Raw genomic sequence first — 14,454 nt, forward strand, 5'->3', positions numbered from 1 at the left:
CTGAGACCAGTATAAGGCATAAGCAGACTTAAAGATACTGGAAGTAGATTTTTCTATCCGCTCGTCTATGAGTGATAATAGCTAAGCATGAGTCAAGGTTATGATCGGAGGGGTGGGGTGTCGCCAAAAGAATAGGGAGCAAAAAAAGGAGGATACCGGTCTCCTACCACCTTGACCTTCTCGATCTCTGTCCGTATTTGCTGTATCTCATCTGGAGCTAGGTAAACATTAACCGCACCTACGTTCTCGTCGAGATATTTGATTTTCTTCGTTCCTCTGGAGCCGCGTCAGCAAAATTTAAGAACATTGGATGCCGTCGGTAAACGCACGGAATGGGAATGATATCATCTCCCTGTGCAAGTAACCATGCCAGAGACAGCTGACCAGATGTGCATCCCTTTGCCTTTGCAAATTCTTGCAGCTTCTCAACCAGCTTCAAATTCTTGGGAAAGTTCTCCTCATTATACCGTGGGGCATGTTTTCGGAAGTCTCCATCTTCAAAGTCACATGGGCTCTTGATTTGTCCTGTCAGGAACCCTCTGCCTAGAGGGCTGTACGCGACGACCGTAATACCTAACTCTCGGCATGTGTGAAGGATCCCAATTTCGGGTAATTCAATATCGAGAGCGAAGGGACTATATTCGAGTTGGACGGCATCAATGTGATGGACCTTTTCTGCGCGCCGTATCGTAGCTGCGGAGACTTCACTAAGACCGATGGCGCCGATCTTGCCCTCTCTACTTTGTATATTAGCTTAATTGTTAGGCTCTATTTGATAATCTAGGATATCTCACTTTTTCAGCTCTACAAGCGCGGCAATTGTCTTTTCAATAGGAGTCTTCTTGTCTACGCGATGACAGTAGTAGAGATCGATCTTCGACACTCCCAACTTCTTCAGGCTCTTCTCACAAGCCTGTTTAACGTAGTTCGGGTCACTACGAATGATAGGGTTGCCTCCTGCGTCCTTTGTCACAGCAAATTTAGTTGCAAGAAATATTTGATCTCGCTTGCCGGTTCGCTCGAACCAGAGCTTTAGGAGGTCTTCACTGTCCGCATCTATGAGAGGTTAGTATGAAGAAGCAAAAGAAGTTAAACTGCAGAGGACCCACAAACATCAGATGTGTCCCAAAACGTCGAGCCCAGTTCCAGTGCTCGGTCCAAAACTGCGAATCGATCCTGATTCTCCCCAACCTTGCCATATGAGGCACTCAAGCCCATCGCACCAAACCCCAGAGCTGAAACCTTCGGCCCGTTCTTACCTAGCTGCCTTGTTGGTAAGGTAGGCATACTTCGTTCTCAGTAGCAATAATGAAACAACTGAGAGAGGTTGAGGGAGCTGAGGAAGACGTCTGCTAGCACTCTAAATGAATCATTTGAGAGATTTAGACGTGGAAGACATGCAGGGGCAAAGCCTGTGCACGTGTGATGATGCAGGATACGGAAATGTACTGCGAAAACGAGGCTTTGATACCCATGATGATAAACAAAGCCACCTGAAGATTCCGGGGAGTGGATATCAGACCCGGAAATATACTACCGGCGAGTTTCTCCGCTAGGGAGGGTTTTGTGGATCATCGACAACCGGACGGTAACAGGAATGTAGAGGAAATGAGGCGCCAAAAGCTCTAACTGTCACTTTCCAGCTCCCTCAGTACTTCTAATTCTCGTGTCGCGGAGAGGGTGCAGAGCTTAAATCTGGCCTACGCTTTCCTACCACTTCTGGCTAGTGCGGCCTTGGCTTCCCTGAAACTACTTTACGTCAACTATCGCATCCGGAAGTTCATCTTCCAGACAACATCCCCAACCCCAGATACCATCACGCAGCTAATGCACCCCATCTCCACGCCGTCGTCCCCAGAAACTGGAATCAAAGTGTGGAGGGGGTGGGGTCTCCGCAAGCTAATTAAGCCATTCACACCCCCATCACCAGCCCTTTTGAATCCAGTATGCTCTGGGTTGCATTTCCTCTCGGATTGTACTACATTCCGGGCCTGGTGCTGATAGAGAAGCCCATTGCGTTTATAAGCTTTCCAAGACCGTGTGCAGAGCTACACGTCCCGGTTATTAGGAGCCGTGATGACTGTAATAGGTAATTCTGGATGATTATCATCCCTAAACCTGGGAAGGCTGGGCTCGCATACCGAAACGCATTGTCATGTACCCAAATATGTGGTTTAAATACGCGAGACGCTTCCCCGGATCTTGTCCCTGTGACTTCGCGTTTCATACATCTCGAACTCTCATCATCTTCCTTGGATTTCTTATCGCGACCTTTCATCATGACCCCATCAGCCACAGAGAAACAATATACCGAGGAGATAGAACATCCTGCATGCTCTCACTATGGCAATACTGTCGGAGAGCGTGGCTTTGTGGCTGACAGTACTGAGCTGCCCAAGGGATACTACAGGTCTCCTTTTTTTATTGGAACGTTTATCGCCATTGGCTTCAATCTGATGGTACTACTTAGCCTCTCTACTGCCATATTTCCTTCTTTATGCTTACATTTCCTAGGCTTCAACAGGTGGCTTTGCTCTGATAGCGCCAGTTCTCGGCGACATAGCCATCGCTCTCGGTCCCACCGACTCCATCATCTGGCTCTCGCTCGTCTATACTATGGGCCTCGCCGTAGGTCTTACTCTTGTAGGCCGCCTTTCCGACATTTTTGGTCGTCGCTACTTCTTCATATTCGGCACTGCACTGGGATGTGTCGGTGCCATCGTCGCTAGCACCGCCCACACCGTTCCTACGCTCATTGGGGGTCAGGTGCTTATCGGCTTGTCTGCTTCCACCGGGTACTCGTACGCGTTCATCATAGGCGAGCTAATACCAGTCAAATGGAGGTTTGTTGCTAATGCAACAATCTTCATTTTCTCGTTTCCGACTGCTGGCTTTGGGGCTGCCATTTCCACTGCTCTGATTTTACACACAGGTCAGGGATGGAGATGGACCTACTACATACTCATAATTTTAAACGGTGTGACGGCTCTTCTCTATACGATATTCTATTTTCCTCCTACATTCCACCAAAAGCACGGCCGAGACACCATAATGCAGTGGCTAAAGAACTTCGACTACGTAGGACTGTTTCTCTACACCGCAGGCCTGGTACTCTTCATCCTCGGACTATCATCCGGTGGATCACTTTACCCCTGGAAGAGCGCAGCTGTTATTGCTCCGCTAGTCATTGGATTCATTTGTCTCGTGGGTCTCTTCGCGTACGAGACCTACGTCGATATAAAGGAGCCGCTCATTCCAATACACTTGTTCAGGAATCGAGGCTGGGTAGCTTCGATGCTGAGTTTGTCCTTGGGGGCTTCAGTGTATTACTCTCAAGCAATTGTTTGGCCACAGATGACAGCAAATGTCTATGCTGAGGGGAGAGTCATGTGGGGAGGCCTAGTATCTTGCCTAGTCGGCATTGGAATCACCATCGGCGAAGTTATTGGTGGCGGGGTTGCGAAGGTAGCTTTTATCCCTCTTCCAAAATTGAGAAACAAAACTTACGATACTCTAGAATCTCGGCAAATGGAAAATCCAGTGTATATGCGTCATCACTTTAGGAACTCTTCTTCTCGGTCTGACCGCCATCTGCACACCCAATACGCCTAAAACAGCCATGGCACTCATTTTCCTTGCCACAACGTTCATCGGTTGGAACGAAGCGCTCGTCCTCCCCATCTGCACTATCAGCATCCGATCGCAAGAGGAAATCGGCACAGCAGCAGGCATCGCCGGATCCTCGCGTTCCGCAATCTCCACTGTAGCGAGCACCATCTACTCCGTCGTTCTAACGGCACGAGTTACTAAAACCCTAACAACACAAGTTCCAGCAAAAGTCATCGCAGCAGGCCTTCCTGCATCGTCGGTCGCGGACTACATGGCTGCCATCGCAGCAGGAGGCACAAAAGCCCTTCTCGACAAGGTCCATGGCCTAACGCCAGAGATATTGGTAACTGGAGCGACAGCTTATCAATATGCGTATATGGATGCGTATCGCACAATCTTCTTGGTTTCTTTGGCTTTCGGAGGCCTCGCGATTCTTGTGAGCTTCTTTATTCCTGATATTGATGCTTTGATGGGCAGCTCCGTGGCAGCGACGCTGAAGGGCAGGACTAAGGTAACGGAGGAAGGAGTGAAAGGACCGGAAGCATAATTGTGAGAAAGAAGAAGAAATCTTGTCTATCCCTGACCATTTTCAACACAGGCTTGGATAGTGCAGTAAGCAACGTGCTATTGGTTACTTGCTCCGGGTCTTGCAGAGCAATTTTTTAAGCGGTGCGTGGCGTCGTGAATTGTTAACTAGTAACTCTTTGCCGGCCGGGAAATCTCCTCACCCTTATCGTAAGTAATCTTTAATCGTAGGACGATGCACAAGATCTACACCTGAGGTATTAGTTTTATTGTTGGCACAAATCTATTCCAAAAGAGAAAGTTTAGTACGTCGCAGGCACAATCGACATCCTCCCACCATCCGAAATGAGCACATTCCCGTCTATGCATGTATAAGTACATGGTAAGTGACAGGGTAAGGGCCTACTTACTGATATACGCCCCGGCTCTACTACACAGAAACAGCAGTGCACCACCAGCGTCCTCCTCCGTGCCCGCTCGTGTCAAAGGAATCATCTCCGGACTCACAGAACCCTCTTTCGTGAGGTCCTCCTTGCCCATCAGGCCCTACAACCATCGTTAGTCACCCCCATACCTCACCATACCTTGAAACTCGGAAGAAGAAAGTGAAGAAGATACCTGGCTCATATTGCTTGGATACACCCCTGGACAGAAGCTGTTCGCTCGGATATCCAGTCGCCAATCCGCCATCATAGTAGCAATCTGCTTCATCATATGGATAGCCGCCATCTTGCTTGCCGCATAGGCAAATCCCATCCCAGGTCTCCTACTCATTGCGCCGATGGAACTCGTCACAACAAATTGGCTCTTCACTCCGCTAGCCTTGCTCACGTCACTCTTATTCCCTTTATCCAATAGCGGCAAAAATGCGACCAAAGTGTAAAAGCACGCAGTAGTGTTGACATTGAACGCGTCATTGAATTGCTCCATCGGCGTATCCCACAGATACTTATGGATTTCAGAGAACGCGGGTCGACGATCGCGAGGCAGACCATACAAGTCGGGGCCTGTAGCACCTGAATTTGCGACCACGCAATTTACGAATCCGGATTCTTTTTCGATCTGGGCTGCTACGGCAGCGAGGGAGTCTTTGGAGGTTATGTCGCCTTGAATCGAGACGATGGATTTGTTTGGCTATGAAGAAGATTAGCGAGTGACAGATGTTTGTGGGAGGGGAGGAGCTCTTACAGCAGTAGCTGCAACTTCTTGAAGCTTTTCAAGTCTTCGGCCAACTATGTAGACTTTTGCCGCCCCGTTTACATCAAGCGCTTTTGCGAACATGGCACCAATACCTTGATATCGGGTCAGAAACCGTTGGGTTATCGCAGGAAGGAGTGGGCATGCCTGATCCACCACCAGTTATAACGAACACCATCCCCTTAACGCTGAACAGGCTTGCAACGTCTAGATTGGACATTTTCACGTAAACTATGCCGAAGGAAAATTCAACTCAAGAACCACGCGAAGGAACGAGGAAACGGCTTACAAAGAGGCTATATTTCAGTATCGAACATGGCTAGGTGCCTGCAAGCACGCGCTCTATAACGATTCTATCATCGGAGTCGGTATCTTGCCATCAGCCTGTATTTCAGCCCCAGAATATCACACTGTGCGGAAGTTAACAATTAGGAGGAAACAGAGATCCATCTTAGTGAGGGGTTCAACGTTGCCGGAAAAGCTCCCTATTGGCTAACAGGAGATCATATTGTACGTGATTTTGTGTGACTATCAAAGTTCCAAGATTGGCGTATCAATTGACATAGAAATAAGATCGTGAAAAACACACTGTATTAGACGGAATCTCATGCATTAAATTGGGGGACAGTGAGTTGCCCACTCTATGGTATTGTGGTAGTCCTCGTAGGTTCAGTATCCTCGACCTACACCTAGGCATGAGACAGCTTGTGCATCTGGAACTTGAGCAGCTAATGCGCGAAATTCTTGTGAGAGGAATGAGGGGCACAAAAATGATTCCTACGCGAGCAATCTCTCTCGTGACTTATGAGGCATATCCTGATATTTTGACACGAGTCTCGTCAGGAGGACGTTATTATTCCGGTAAGACAAGCTGGGTCCTCGTTCAAAATCTTCTTATTTCCGGAATGCGATAACAAATCTTCTGTCGACAGAAATCAGAGGAAAGTAATGGACGCGTGAGCTACCCCGCTTTGACGTGAGACGTTGCGCATCAGAAGTGAGGCATTGGTAAAAAGTCGCGTTAGATGTACCCTGAAGTCAACGTTGGGTGGATAACGTCCCATGGATGGGAAAGGGGATTGGTAAGGCTTATTAATGCACTCGCGAAGACTGTGAGGCCCTCATTGGAGAAATGACGCAGATGCTGAATGCGGTCCGGACCGCGTCTAGATGACCGCATCTAGAATTGAGTCAGGGAGGTAAAATTAAGCAGTTCATGTAGTAAGACGTAGCTAGTAGCAAGGAACTGGTGTTCTTCTGGGAAAATATGTGGGTATCTTCAGGAATAAGGATTAAATGAGAAAATGTTGAGGCCGAGACACCAAAAGCATTAGTTTCAAGGTGGCAATAGAAACCTCCACAGTCAGCACCGGATACAATTTCGATCTCCCCAGTAGGAAACTTCCTGTTACCTCTTTCGTATCTTACATGCAGCTGCGCAGTTCCTTCAGATGCAGTTTACTACTTCGGAGCTGGTGCCGAGTAAAATTGGTCCGGCCTGAGGCGATTGCTACGGGGCGAATGGCATTCTGAGTAAGAGTTGGGCTATCAAGCTTGGCGGCCATCACCTTGAATAATTAGGCACGGGGACGACCGCAATCTCTCGTTGACTGCGGAAAGCAGCGGGGATGGTGAAAAACTTCGGACTTGGTTGCGGGACAAGGAGCGGCGTCGTCGAGTGCTTGAGAGACTGGGGTAATGCCTGCGGAGATGAGCCAGGAACCATTCTTTTCTACAGAGAATGACGGAACAGGCAAATGCATGTACCTCAAATGCAGCTACAGGAGCTTCAACCCCCCAAGTGAGACAGGAGATATCCAGACAGGTGAAATACGAGCTCACAGGTCACCTACCGGGCGAACTCGGGTGTACCAAGGTGCCCAGTGCTGATCGGGAGATTTACCATAGATACACAAGGACCAAGTCTGGGACCTGGGCTTGAATTTTACTTCACGTATGCGGCTGGCAGCAGTGACGGTGCTTGGCGACTGCTGAGGAGATTTGTTGAAGGGCCTTCGAGTGCAAGGGCGAAGTGGGAAAGGTGGACACCAAGATCGGCTCCGGGATACCTGAGTCTCCGACCATGGCACGTGCAGTCAACTAGCTATTCTGCGTTAGCACAGACATAAGCTTACCGGCGAAAAGAATCCTGACGACGCAAAACCCGGGAAGCAGTTCAAATGAGCGTATACTTTTTGAGTACACTGCTGATCCTCGATGCTTTCGTTTCCTTGAGTCTGATGTGCTGCCAATTGCAACGATAGTCCCACCCTAGACATTACCGAAGGAGCGGAGCCCTGAGAAGACCTCAACACAGTCATGAACATCCCCACTGGTGACTGTGTTCCGGAAAGCAATACGATGCTGCTGTGCCTAAGCCTCTAGCATGATATCCTTTCTCTACTGAACACTAGCAGGTGATTCCTAATCGCAATTCATGGGATGAGATCCGCGTCCCTTCCCTTGAGGACGGCGAAGTGAATGCTCCACGACAGCACTCACCTGCGCCTCTCAGTGGTTGCCTGCCACCAAGAGACCAAAAGGCATTTGATACGCCAGCAACGTTGGATCGAGAGAGCCATGGGATTGCAATTTGCCATTTACCCTGTCGGCTAGATGGAAGTCTGCCCAGCCAATCCTCCCCAGGCTCCAATTATGATGGAGACAGCCTTAAACCTGTGCAACACTCTCATCCAATTTTGCGCGGCGCCAAACGCCAAATGGGATTCCCCGCCTGATGCATGCGCCACTATCCTCATTCTTCACCTTCAGCCTATCGTGTTCTCCACCTGACGGGGCCTTCCGTCCCAACGCTCTCCTCTGAACCCTTGATCCTCGGACCCTCAATGTTAAGGCTGGTGTGGTGGGTGTGTCGCAGCTGCTATCCATTCACATCGGAAATAGCCTCCTCCAATCCAACGTCGAACTGATGCAGACGGGTGAGCGGCTTGGCAACGCCTGCAGAACAGGGTTTGTGTCGCAGAGTGCCGCGTGGAAGGCTTCCGCAACGCGCTGGTCACTTATCTAGAGTTCCTTTCGAGATCCACATCATCAGACATTTCGGCTCTCCACCATAGCCTTTTCTCACAGCCGAAAACGGCAACACGTAACAATTTTGTCTCCCAGAGTCACGGTTCTGCTTACGCACTGCGTCTCCCAATCTTCTATGAAGGTGTGTTACAAGGTAGTACCTCCCGCGTGTGCTTTGCCCCGTATGCATGTCGCTCCACAGCTTCCAGGCAGGAACCATGGTGGCGCCGTCAGATCTTTCCTCGTAATGGAGCAAATCAATTCCCAAAGGCTCTGAAACTCATCCCAGGTCACCGAAGGCTTGGCTCTAGTCAAAATCTACAATTCCGGTCCAGAGGATATATGAACCACCAAGTGCCTCTTTCTAGTAAGGAGCAGCGGATTAGTCGAAGAGAAATCGCCCCTTTCCACAACATGAACACAGACTTTAGTACTAGTTCCTATCTAAATCCATCTCCTGAACCATCATCACCCCCAGACGTAGAGGCCGAATACTGGTCACTCCCATGGAAATCAACCGCAGCTCCCTCGATAGCACAGCTCGCTCAGTCCACGGCTCGAGACCTCGACCACCCTTCAGACGCCAAAACACCACCTCCAAGTGAGAGCCTCAGCCTTTCCAGCGATGTCGAGAAGCTGCAGGATGACTCTACTTCTCCGAGTTCGAATACATCCGGCGTATACATACCGGATTCTCAACCTTCGGGATCAGAGCATTCGAATCCATCCATGTCGAAACCGCGGGAGGTTGCTTTCATCTTCATCACCTGCATTGCTCAATTCCTCTCGCTCGGTGCACTCAATCAAACAGTGGCTCCCGTCATGGTTCTCGCAGAATCTTTCCACATTGAAGACTATGGGACACTGAGCTGGTTCTCAGCGTCATTCTCAATGAGTGTTGGGACTTTTATTCTTCCCGCAGGTGCGTCTTCGTACACCTGACCCCGCTCAGGCTTCTCGTCAACCCAGGACACCCGCCCTGCTTCAAATCACTCATGCTAACCCTGTCAAAGGTCGTTTGGGAGATATGTACGGCCATAAACGCATCTATCTTATAGGCTGGGCGTGGTTCGCTATCTGGTCACTTATCACGGGTTTCAGTTACTCTTCGGGCCCTATTCTCTTCAGCATCTGTCGTGCTTTCCAAGGCATCGGTAGGTCCTCACATTGTAACAACCCGTCGCATTCTCATCGATAGTTAGGCCCTGCTCTACTCGTCCCAAACGCCGTTGCTCTTATTGGCCGAACCTTTCCAGTCGGCCAAAAACGCAACATTGGTTTTGCTTGTTTCGGTGCGATGGGTCCGACCGGCGCTGCGACAGGAGCAGTATTTGCTGCGCTTCTTGCTGACCTGGCCTGGTGGCCCTGGGAGTTCTGGATATTGTCCATCGTATGCCTTATCGTGATGGGACTGGCCTTCGTCATTGTGCCCAACGAAGCCGTCATCACTCCTCAGTTAAAAGGACCTCAACGCCCGAGATTCGACTACTGGGGCTCTATTACCGGTGTTTCCGGCCTTGTCCTTATCAATTTCGCACTCAACCAAGCTCCGTTAGTGACGTGGGCGAATCCTTACATCGGCACCCTACTCGCTGTCGGATGCCTCTTCATGGTCGCTTTTGTGCTTGTCGAGCTTTACGCGACGGATTACCCTTTGATCCCAATCCGCGGCCTATCAAAAGACGCCGTTTTTGCCTTAACCTGCATCGTTGCAGGATGGGGGTCACATGGTATCTGGGCGTATTATCTTTACCTCTTCCTGGAACATCTGCGGGGACATTCTGCTCTCCTTACCTCTGCGGAGACCTCACCTGTCGCTATTACTGGTGTATTCTTTGCGTTCTCAACAGTCTGGCTACTGAAACGTGTCGGAGTCGCCTATGTCATGTTTATTGCCATGACATTTTTCATGGTTGGGGCTTTGTTGCTTGCCACAATGCCTATTGACCAGACGTACTGGGCACAGACGTTTATTAGCGTACTTATCATGCCTGGAGCCATGAATCTAAGCTATCCCGCCGCCAACATACTGCTGTCCTCATCATTACCGAAAGAGAAGCAGGGTATTGCTGCTAGTCTTGTGAGTACCATGGTCAACTATAGCATCTCATGTGGTTTGGGTTTCGCAGGCACAATCGACAGATACATCATCACGCAAGAAGCGAACAAGAGAGGGATTCACGGGAACCCAGCACCACTTTTCGACCACAGCATGACCACACAAACAATCAGGCTGATCGGCCACAGAGCGGCCTTCTGGTTTGCCGTGGGGTTGGGTGGGTTAGGAATGGTTGTTGCCGGCATCTTCATTATTGTTGTCCATCAAAGAGAGAAGGCTAAGAAATGAGCGTTCGATTCCAGTACTTCAGAGCATAACAAAAAGAGCACGGAGAAAATGCAGAGACGAGGAAACGATCAAGGGTCATATGCACTTGCACGCTTTTACGATTCAACACAATCTTTCCCAACTAGACAGGGTGTTTGCTCGTTCTATTCAACATTTTGCATGGCTTTTGGGAAACGGCATGGAATAATTCCACTGGAACTGGTCTATCAGGGCCTAAATATGGCATAGCTGGTGTTTGGAGTCTGTCCTTTCACTAACTTTTGATCGGATTTGGCATTGCGATTCTTCCTGGCATATGCCATTTTAGGCCGGCGCATTGAAAACGTTGTACATACAGTCTTTACGCGAGTAGCCACGTACCGGCGGTGGCGTGATGGTGGGGAATTGAGGGACGGAACCCTCTGTATCCGCAAGGGGGGACTTGGGCCTTCGAAGATTCAATGAATGACGACGCATGCATTATCACTGCAGATTTCTCAGCACCCACTGCACGCGCTGGGAACGCCCCATTGTGTTGTCAAACGCCACAATCTTAAACACTCCGATTTTGCCTATCCCCTGTTTCCGGAGACGGAAGGTCCACCAATGACTGAATTGCAATTACAATGGTGGGTGCAACTGGCGAGGCTGCATCTCACGTTCCTCACCAGTCCATTTCCGGAATAGTTACAGCGGAAGCCCGGTGAAAGCGTGCCGACCTCAGGGGCTCAACCCCACCACCATCGTCATTGGTAATCACAGGAATTTTCCCGTAGTTCTCATCAGGCGAATCTTTGGGAGTTTTCAACGGATTTCCCCTCCCTCTCCCTCCCTTCTTTTGTATTTACTCTTTTAAATTGTCATTTTCTCCTCGATTGAGACATTCCCCGCTTTCCCAATACGTTGTATACACACTCTTTTTCTAGACATTGAACAATATGGCGACGGGTATTGCACTCATTGGAAGCGGTAAGTATGCGAGATCATATGTTCCAGGACCAAGGTTAACTTCAAAATAGGCATCTTTGCGAAGGAAGAACATCTCGTAAGTTGGAATCATGCCTCGAGCACTTTACCACTTTAAGCAATCGTCTTCATGGACCTACTGTCTACACTGACTTGGATTTGAAATCCGCATGACTTCCTCGTCTTTTCATGTCTCTCTTTGAGGCCCATTGCTCCTCACTCAGCATTTTCCATTTTTATTGAAGTCCTTCAAGCCCTCTTCAGAAGACTGACCTTTCAAAGCCGGCAATCCAAGGAACACCCCTCCTCGCCCTAAAAGCCATATACTCGCGCTCTCTTGCCTCTGCAATGGGCTTGTCCGAGGGACTTGACGGCGTCGATCTCTATAGCGAGGATAGCGAAGAAAAAAATTTCGATGAGCTACTTAAAAGAAACGACATTAAAGGTGTTGTCATTGCGTGAGTGACGTCTCTATCCTCGTCCCTGAGGTTGATAATCTAATCGATTTGCATAGCCTACCTATTTTGATTCAACCAGAGTTCATAAAAAAGGCATTATCCGCAGGCAAGCACGTGCTTGCTGAAAAGCCTATTGCCAAAGACGTCGCTACTGCTACGGAATTGATCAGCTGGTACAATTCAACCATCACGCAAACACCGCGTCCGACTTTTACAGTCGCAGAGAATTTCCGCTTCCTCGAGAGCTACACCTTCGCGTCGCAGCAAATTGCAACAATTGGTCGCGTCCTCGGCTTCCGCACACGTGTCTCCTCTATGGTTCAACCAGGGGGGAAATACTTCGAAACTGCTTGGCGTAAGACGCCTGAGTACCAAGGAGGGTTTCTCCTTGATGGGGGTGTGCATTTCATAGCCGCTACTAGGTTGATGTTGGGAGAGGACCATCGGCCTGTGAAAGCTAGTGCCTTCACTGCTCAGCTCCAACCACACCTTCCACCCGTGGATACCCTTAACGCCACGCTTCTACTAAAGTCCGGTGCCTCGGGGACGCTTTCACTATCCTTCGGTACTACGTTTACGGGCTCCGAATATGCTGTCGCTTGCGAGAAAGGGACGGTCTATGTATCAAGAGGGAAAGTCATAGTGACCAAAGATGGGAAAGAGGAAGTGAAGGAATTTCTAGAAGAGGGAAATGGAGTCAAGCAGGAGATTAAGGGGTGGGCAGAAGCACTGGGCACGGGAGGTATGGATCAGAGGCAAGCACCTGAGGAGGCGTTGGCAGATCTGAAACTATTGGAGGCATGTTTAAGGAGTGGAGAGTACGGAGGCATGCCGATGGAGATTTGAGGGAATGGAATTAGCACTGAACCCAGAATTGTTCGCTTCGGTAAACTTTGAATTGGGTAAGTTGGCAACATGTCTACTTTCCAGATTAGGGTTAGCAGTAGCTCAATCAATCCGCATTTCTCTTCTTCCTCTAGCGGTAAGATCTCCATCCCATAAATAGCCCCACACAAAATTGCACATACAGCCGAATCTCTATACTACACAGAAGCGCTAACCCTCCACCATATTTTCATTTCTGTTCAAGCTACAAGAGCTCTCTCAACTACTACGAGCCTAGCTCCCCGGCGCCCACAAATCTCTAGATTTCTGCGTCATGTCCTTCAAAAACTTTGGCAAATCAACCTTCCCGACTCCTACGACCCTTAAAATTGACTCGGCAAACCTAAACAATTCTTACCTCGACAGCCCAAAAATTTCCCCAATCTCTCCACTACCAATCTGACTAGGGCCTGGAGGACGAAGACCTTGCGCTTGAAATTGATCTTTAGCCGCGAGGAGTTGATAAATAAACCGACGTTACCTAGTTCGGTGAAAGAGATGATGGTAGACTGTTTATCCATCAGTGCCGCTAAACGTGGCGAACTTATTGAACGGCACAGTTGGGGAATTGTACGGAAGTGGGGTCCACCGACTGTGGTCACAGGCTCAGTTGGCGAGAAAGGCCGCTTGCCTGTAGCTTTAGCCACGAGTCGCGTAGGGAGAATAGAATGTGTGTTTCCGTTTGGCGTCTGAGTAACCGCAACGTATGAGAATTGTATAAACCAAGTTGCAATATTCGCTTCGATCCACAACATTTTATCAACTGTATTCCAACTGGGATGGGTAAGGGTTGGGGGGTGGAATAATACACCGAAAACAATTGCTCACTCTTCCGCGCAGATTGGAACGTTGCGGTCGTGGGATTGCGTGCTCTCTAGAGACCCGGGACACGCATAAATCTTCGCCGACTCTGTGAAATGCTAGAGGGCCGAGTGTGCTGAGAACAGGGGCGCGAAGATCTCAGTATGCGAGCACGCCGATCCCGACCCAAGTTTAATTAAGTGCTGCTAGGTCCATTTAGGCTCTCTCGGAACTTTTGCAAGGCGCTCTCTAAAGTGGGTTAGTTCTTAGCGATGTAGTCTCAGTTATGCCAAGTTGGCTAGTAGGTGGAGGGAGTGTATTTAGTGGTAATGGTTTCGGCGAGGCTTGCGTGGATTGAGCCGTGTTGTGGGGAATGGCAATGTTTAGAATGGCGCTTAGTAGCCGAGGGATGATGGGAAGGAGGGATCTGAGGTGGATACTGATTTAGATAGTTCTTCACAACTTAGAGTTGTATTGAGCTATGGTAGTGGTAGCTTTGTACAAGCTGTATTGTACAATGCGCATCTTCTGTATCTTTACTTGAAGCAGTTCTTCACATATCATTTGTTGGTCCGATGCTCGATTGGAGGTACGTCGTGCAAAATTTCTGGATATTTAATCGCCCAACTGAGTCTCCAGGTCTTGTTTGTTGCTGGA

At 49.2% G+C, this 14,454-nt stretch overlaps 5 protein-coding genes across 5 annotated transcripts; 3 read left to right on the top strand and 2 right to left on the bottom strand.

Annotated features, from left to right (window-relative positions):
- Positions 1–98: 98 nt before the first annotated feature.
- Positions 99–1,287, bottom strand: BDR25DRAFT_372806 (Aldo/keto reductase; the record flags this gene model as incomplete). The annotated part of the gene is made up of 4 exons (XM_033697252.1): positions 99–276; positions 330–737; positions 795–1,056; positions 1,110–1,287. The coding sequence occupies 4 exons, from the start codon at positions 1,285–1,287 to the stop codon at positions 99–101; spliced, it is 1,026 nt and encodes a 341-aa protein (XP_033545776.1).
- Positions 1,288–2,385: 1,098 nt separating this feature from the next.
- On the top strand, positions 2,386–4,339 carry BDR25DRAFT_372814 (MFS general substrate transporter). Its single transcript, XM_033697253.1, has 4 exons — positions 2,386–2,459; positions 2,515–2,932; positions 3,104–3,465; positions 3,518–4,339. Exons 1-4 carry the CDS (start codon positions 2,457–2,459, stop codon positions 4,154–4,156), a joined length of 1,422 nt encoding a protein of 473 aa, XP_033545777.1. The 5' UTR covers positions 2,386–2,456; the 3' UTR covers positions 4,157–4,339.
- Positions 4,340–4,436: 97 nt separating this feature from the next.
- BDR25DRAFT_326595 (NAD(P)-binding protein) lies at positions 4,437–5,551 on the bottom strand (the record flags this gene model as incomplete). The annotated part of the gene is made up of 5 exons (XM_033692285.1): positions 4,437–4,495; positions 4,545–4,680; positions 4,753–5,268; positions 5,323–5,426; positions 5,479–5,551. The coding sequence occupies 5 exons, from the start codon at positions 5,549–5,551 to the stop codon at positions 4,437–4,439; spliced, it is 888 nt and encodes a 295-aa protein (XP_033545778.1).
- Positions 5,552–9,090: 3,539 nt separating this feature from the next.
- BDR25DRAFT_230708 (MFS general substrate transporter) lies at positions 9,091–10,708 on the top strand (the record flags this gene model as incomplete). Its single annotated transcript, XM_033685353.1, has 3 exons — positions 9,091–9,283; positions 9,375–9,515; positions 9,564–10,708. The coding sequence occupies 3 exons, from the start codon at positions 9,091–9,093 to the stop codon at positions 10,706–10,708; spliced, it is 1,479 nt and encodes a 492-aa protein (XP_033545779.1).
- A 917-nt stretch (positions 10,709–11,625) lies between these two features.
- Positions 11,626–12,957, top strand: BDR25DRAFT_315871 (NAD(P)-binding protein; the record flags this gene model as incomplete). Its single annotated transcript, XM_033691557.1, has 4 exons — positions 11,626–11,656; positions 11,707–11,732; positions 11,936–12,111; positions 12,168–12,957. 4 exons carry the CDS (start codon positions 11,626–11,628, stop codon positions 12,955–12,957), a joined length of 1,023 nt encoding a protein of 340 aa, XP_033545780.1.
- Positions 12,958–14,454: the final 1,497 nt, after the last annotated feature.

The sequence above is a fragment of the Lindgomyces ingoldianus genome (genome assembly GCF_010093535.1).
Source record: "Lindgomyces ingoldianus strain ATCC 200398 unplaced genomic scaffold BDR25scaffold_23, whole genome shotgun sequence".
Taxonomy (NCBI): domain Eukaryota; kingdom Fungi; phylum Ascomycota; class Dothideomycetes; order Pleosporales; family Lindgomycetaceae; genus Lindgomyces; species Lindgomyces ingoldianus.

Coding starts and splice junctions, on each gene's coding strand:
- BDR25DRAFT_372814 (XM_033697253.1), top strand. Junction 2,933..3,103: donor TGCTCTGATTTTACACACAG/GTCAGGGATGGA, acceptor TCTACACCGCAG/GCCTGGTACTCTTCATCCTC. Junction 3,466..3,517: donor TTGGTGGCGGGGTTGCGAAG/GTAGCTTTTATC, acceptor ACGATACTCTAG/AATCTCGGCAAATGGAAAAT.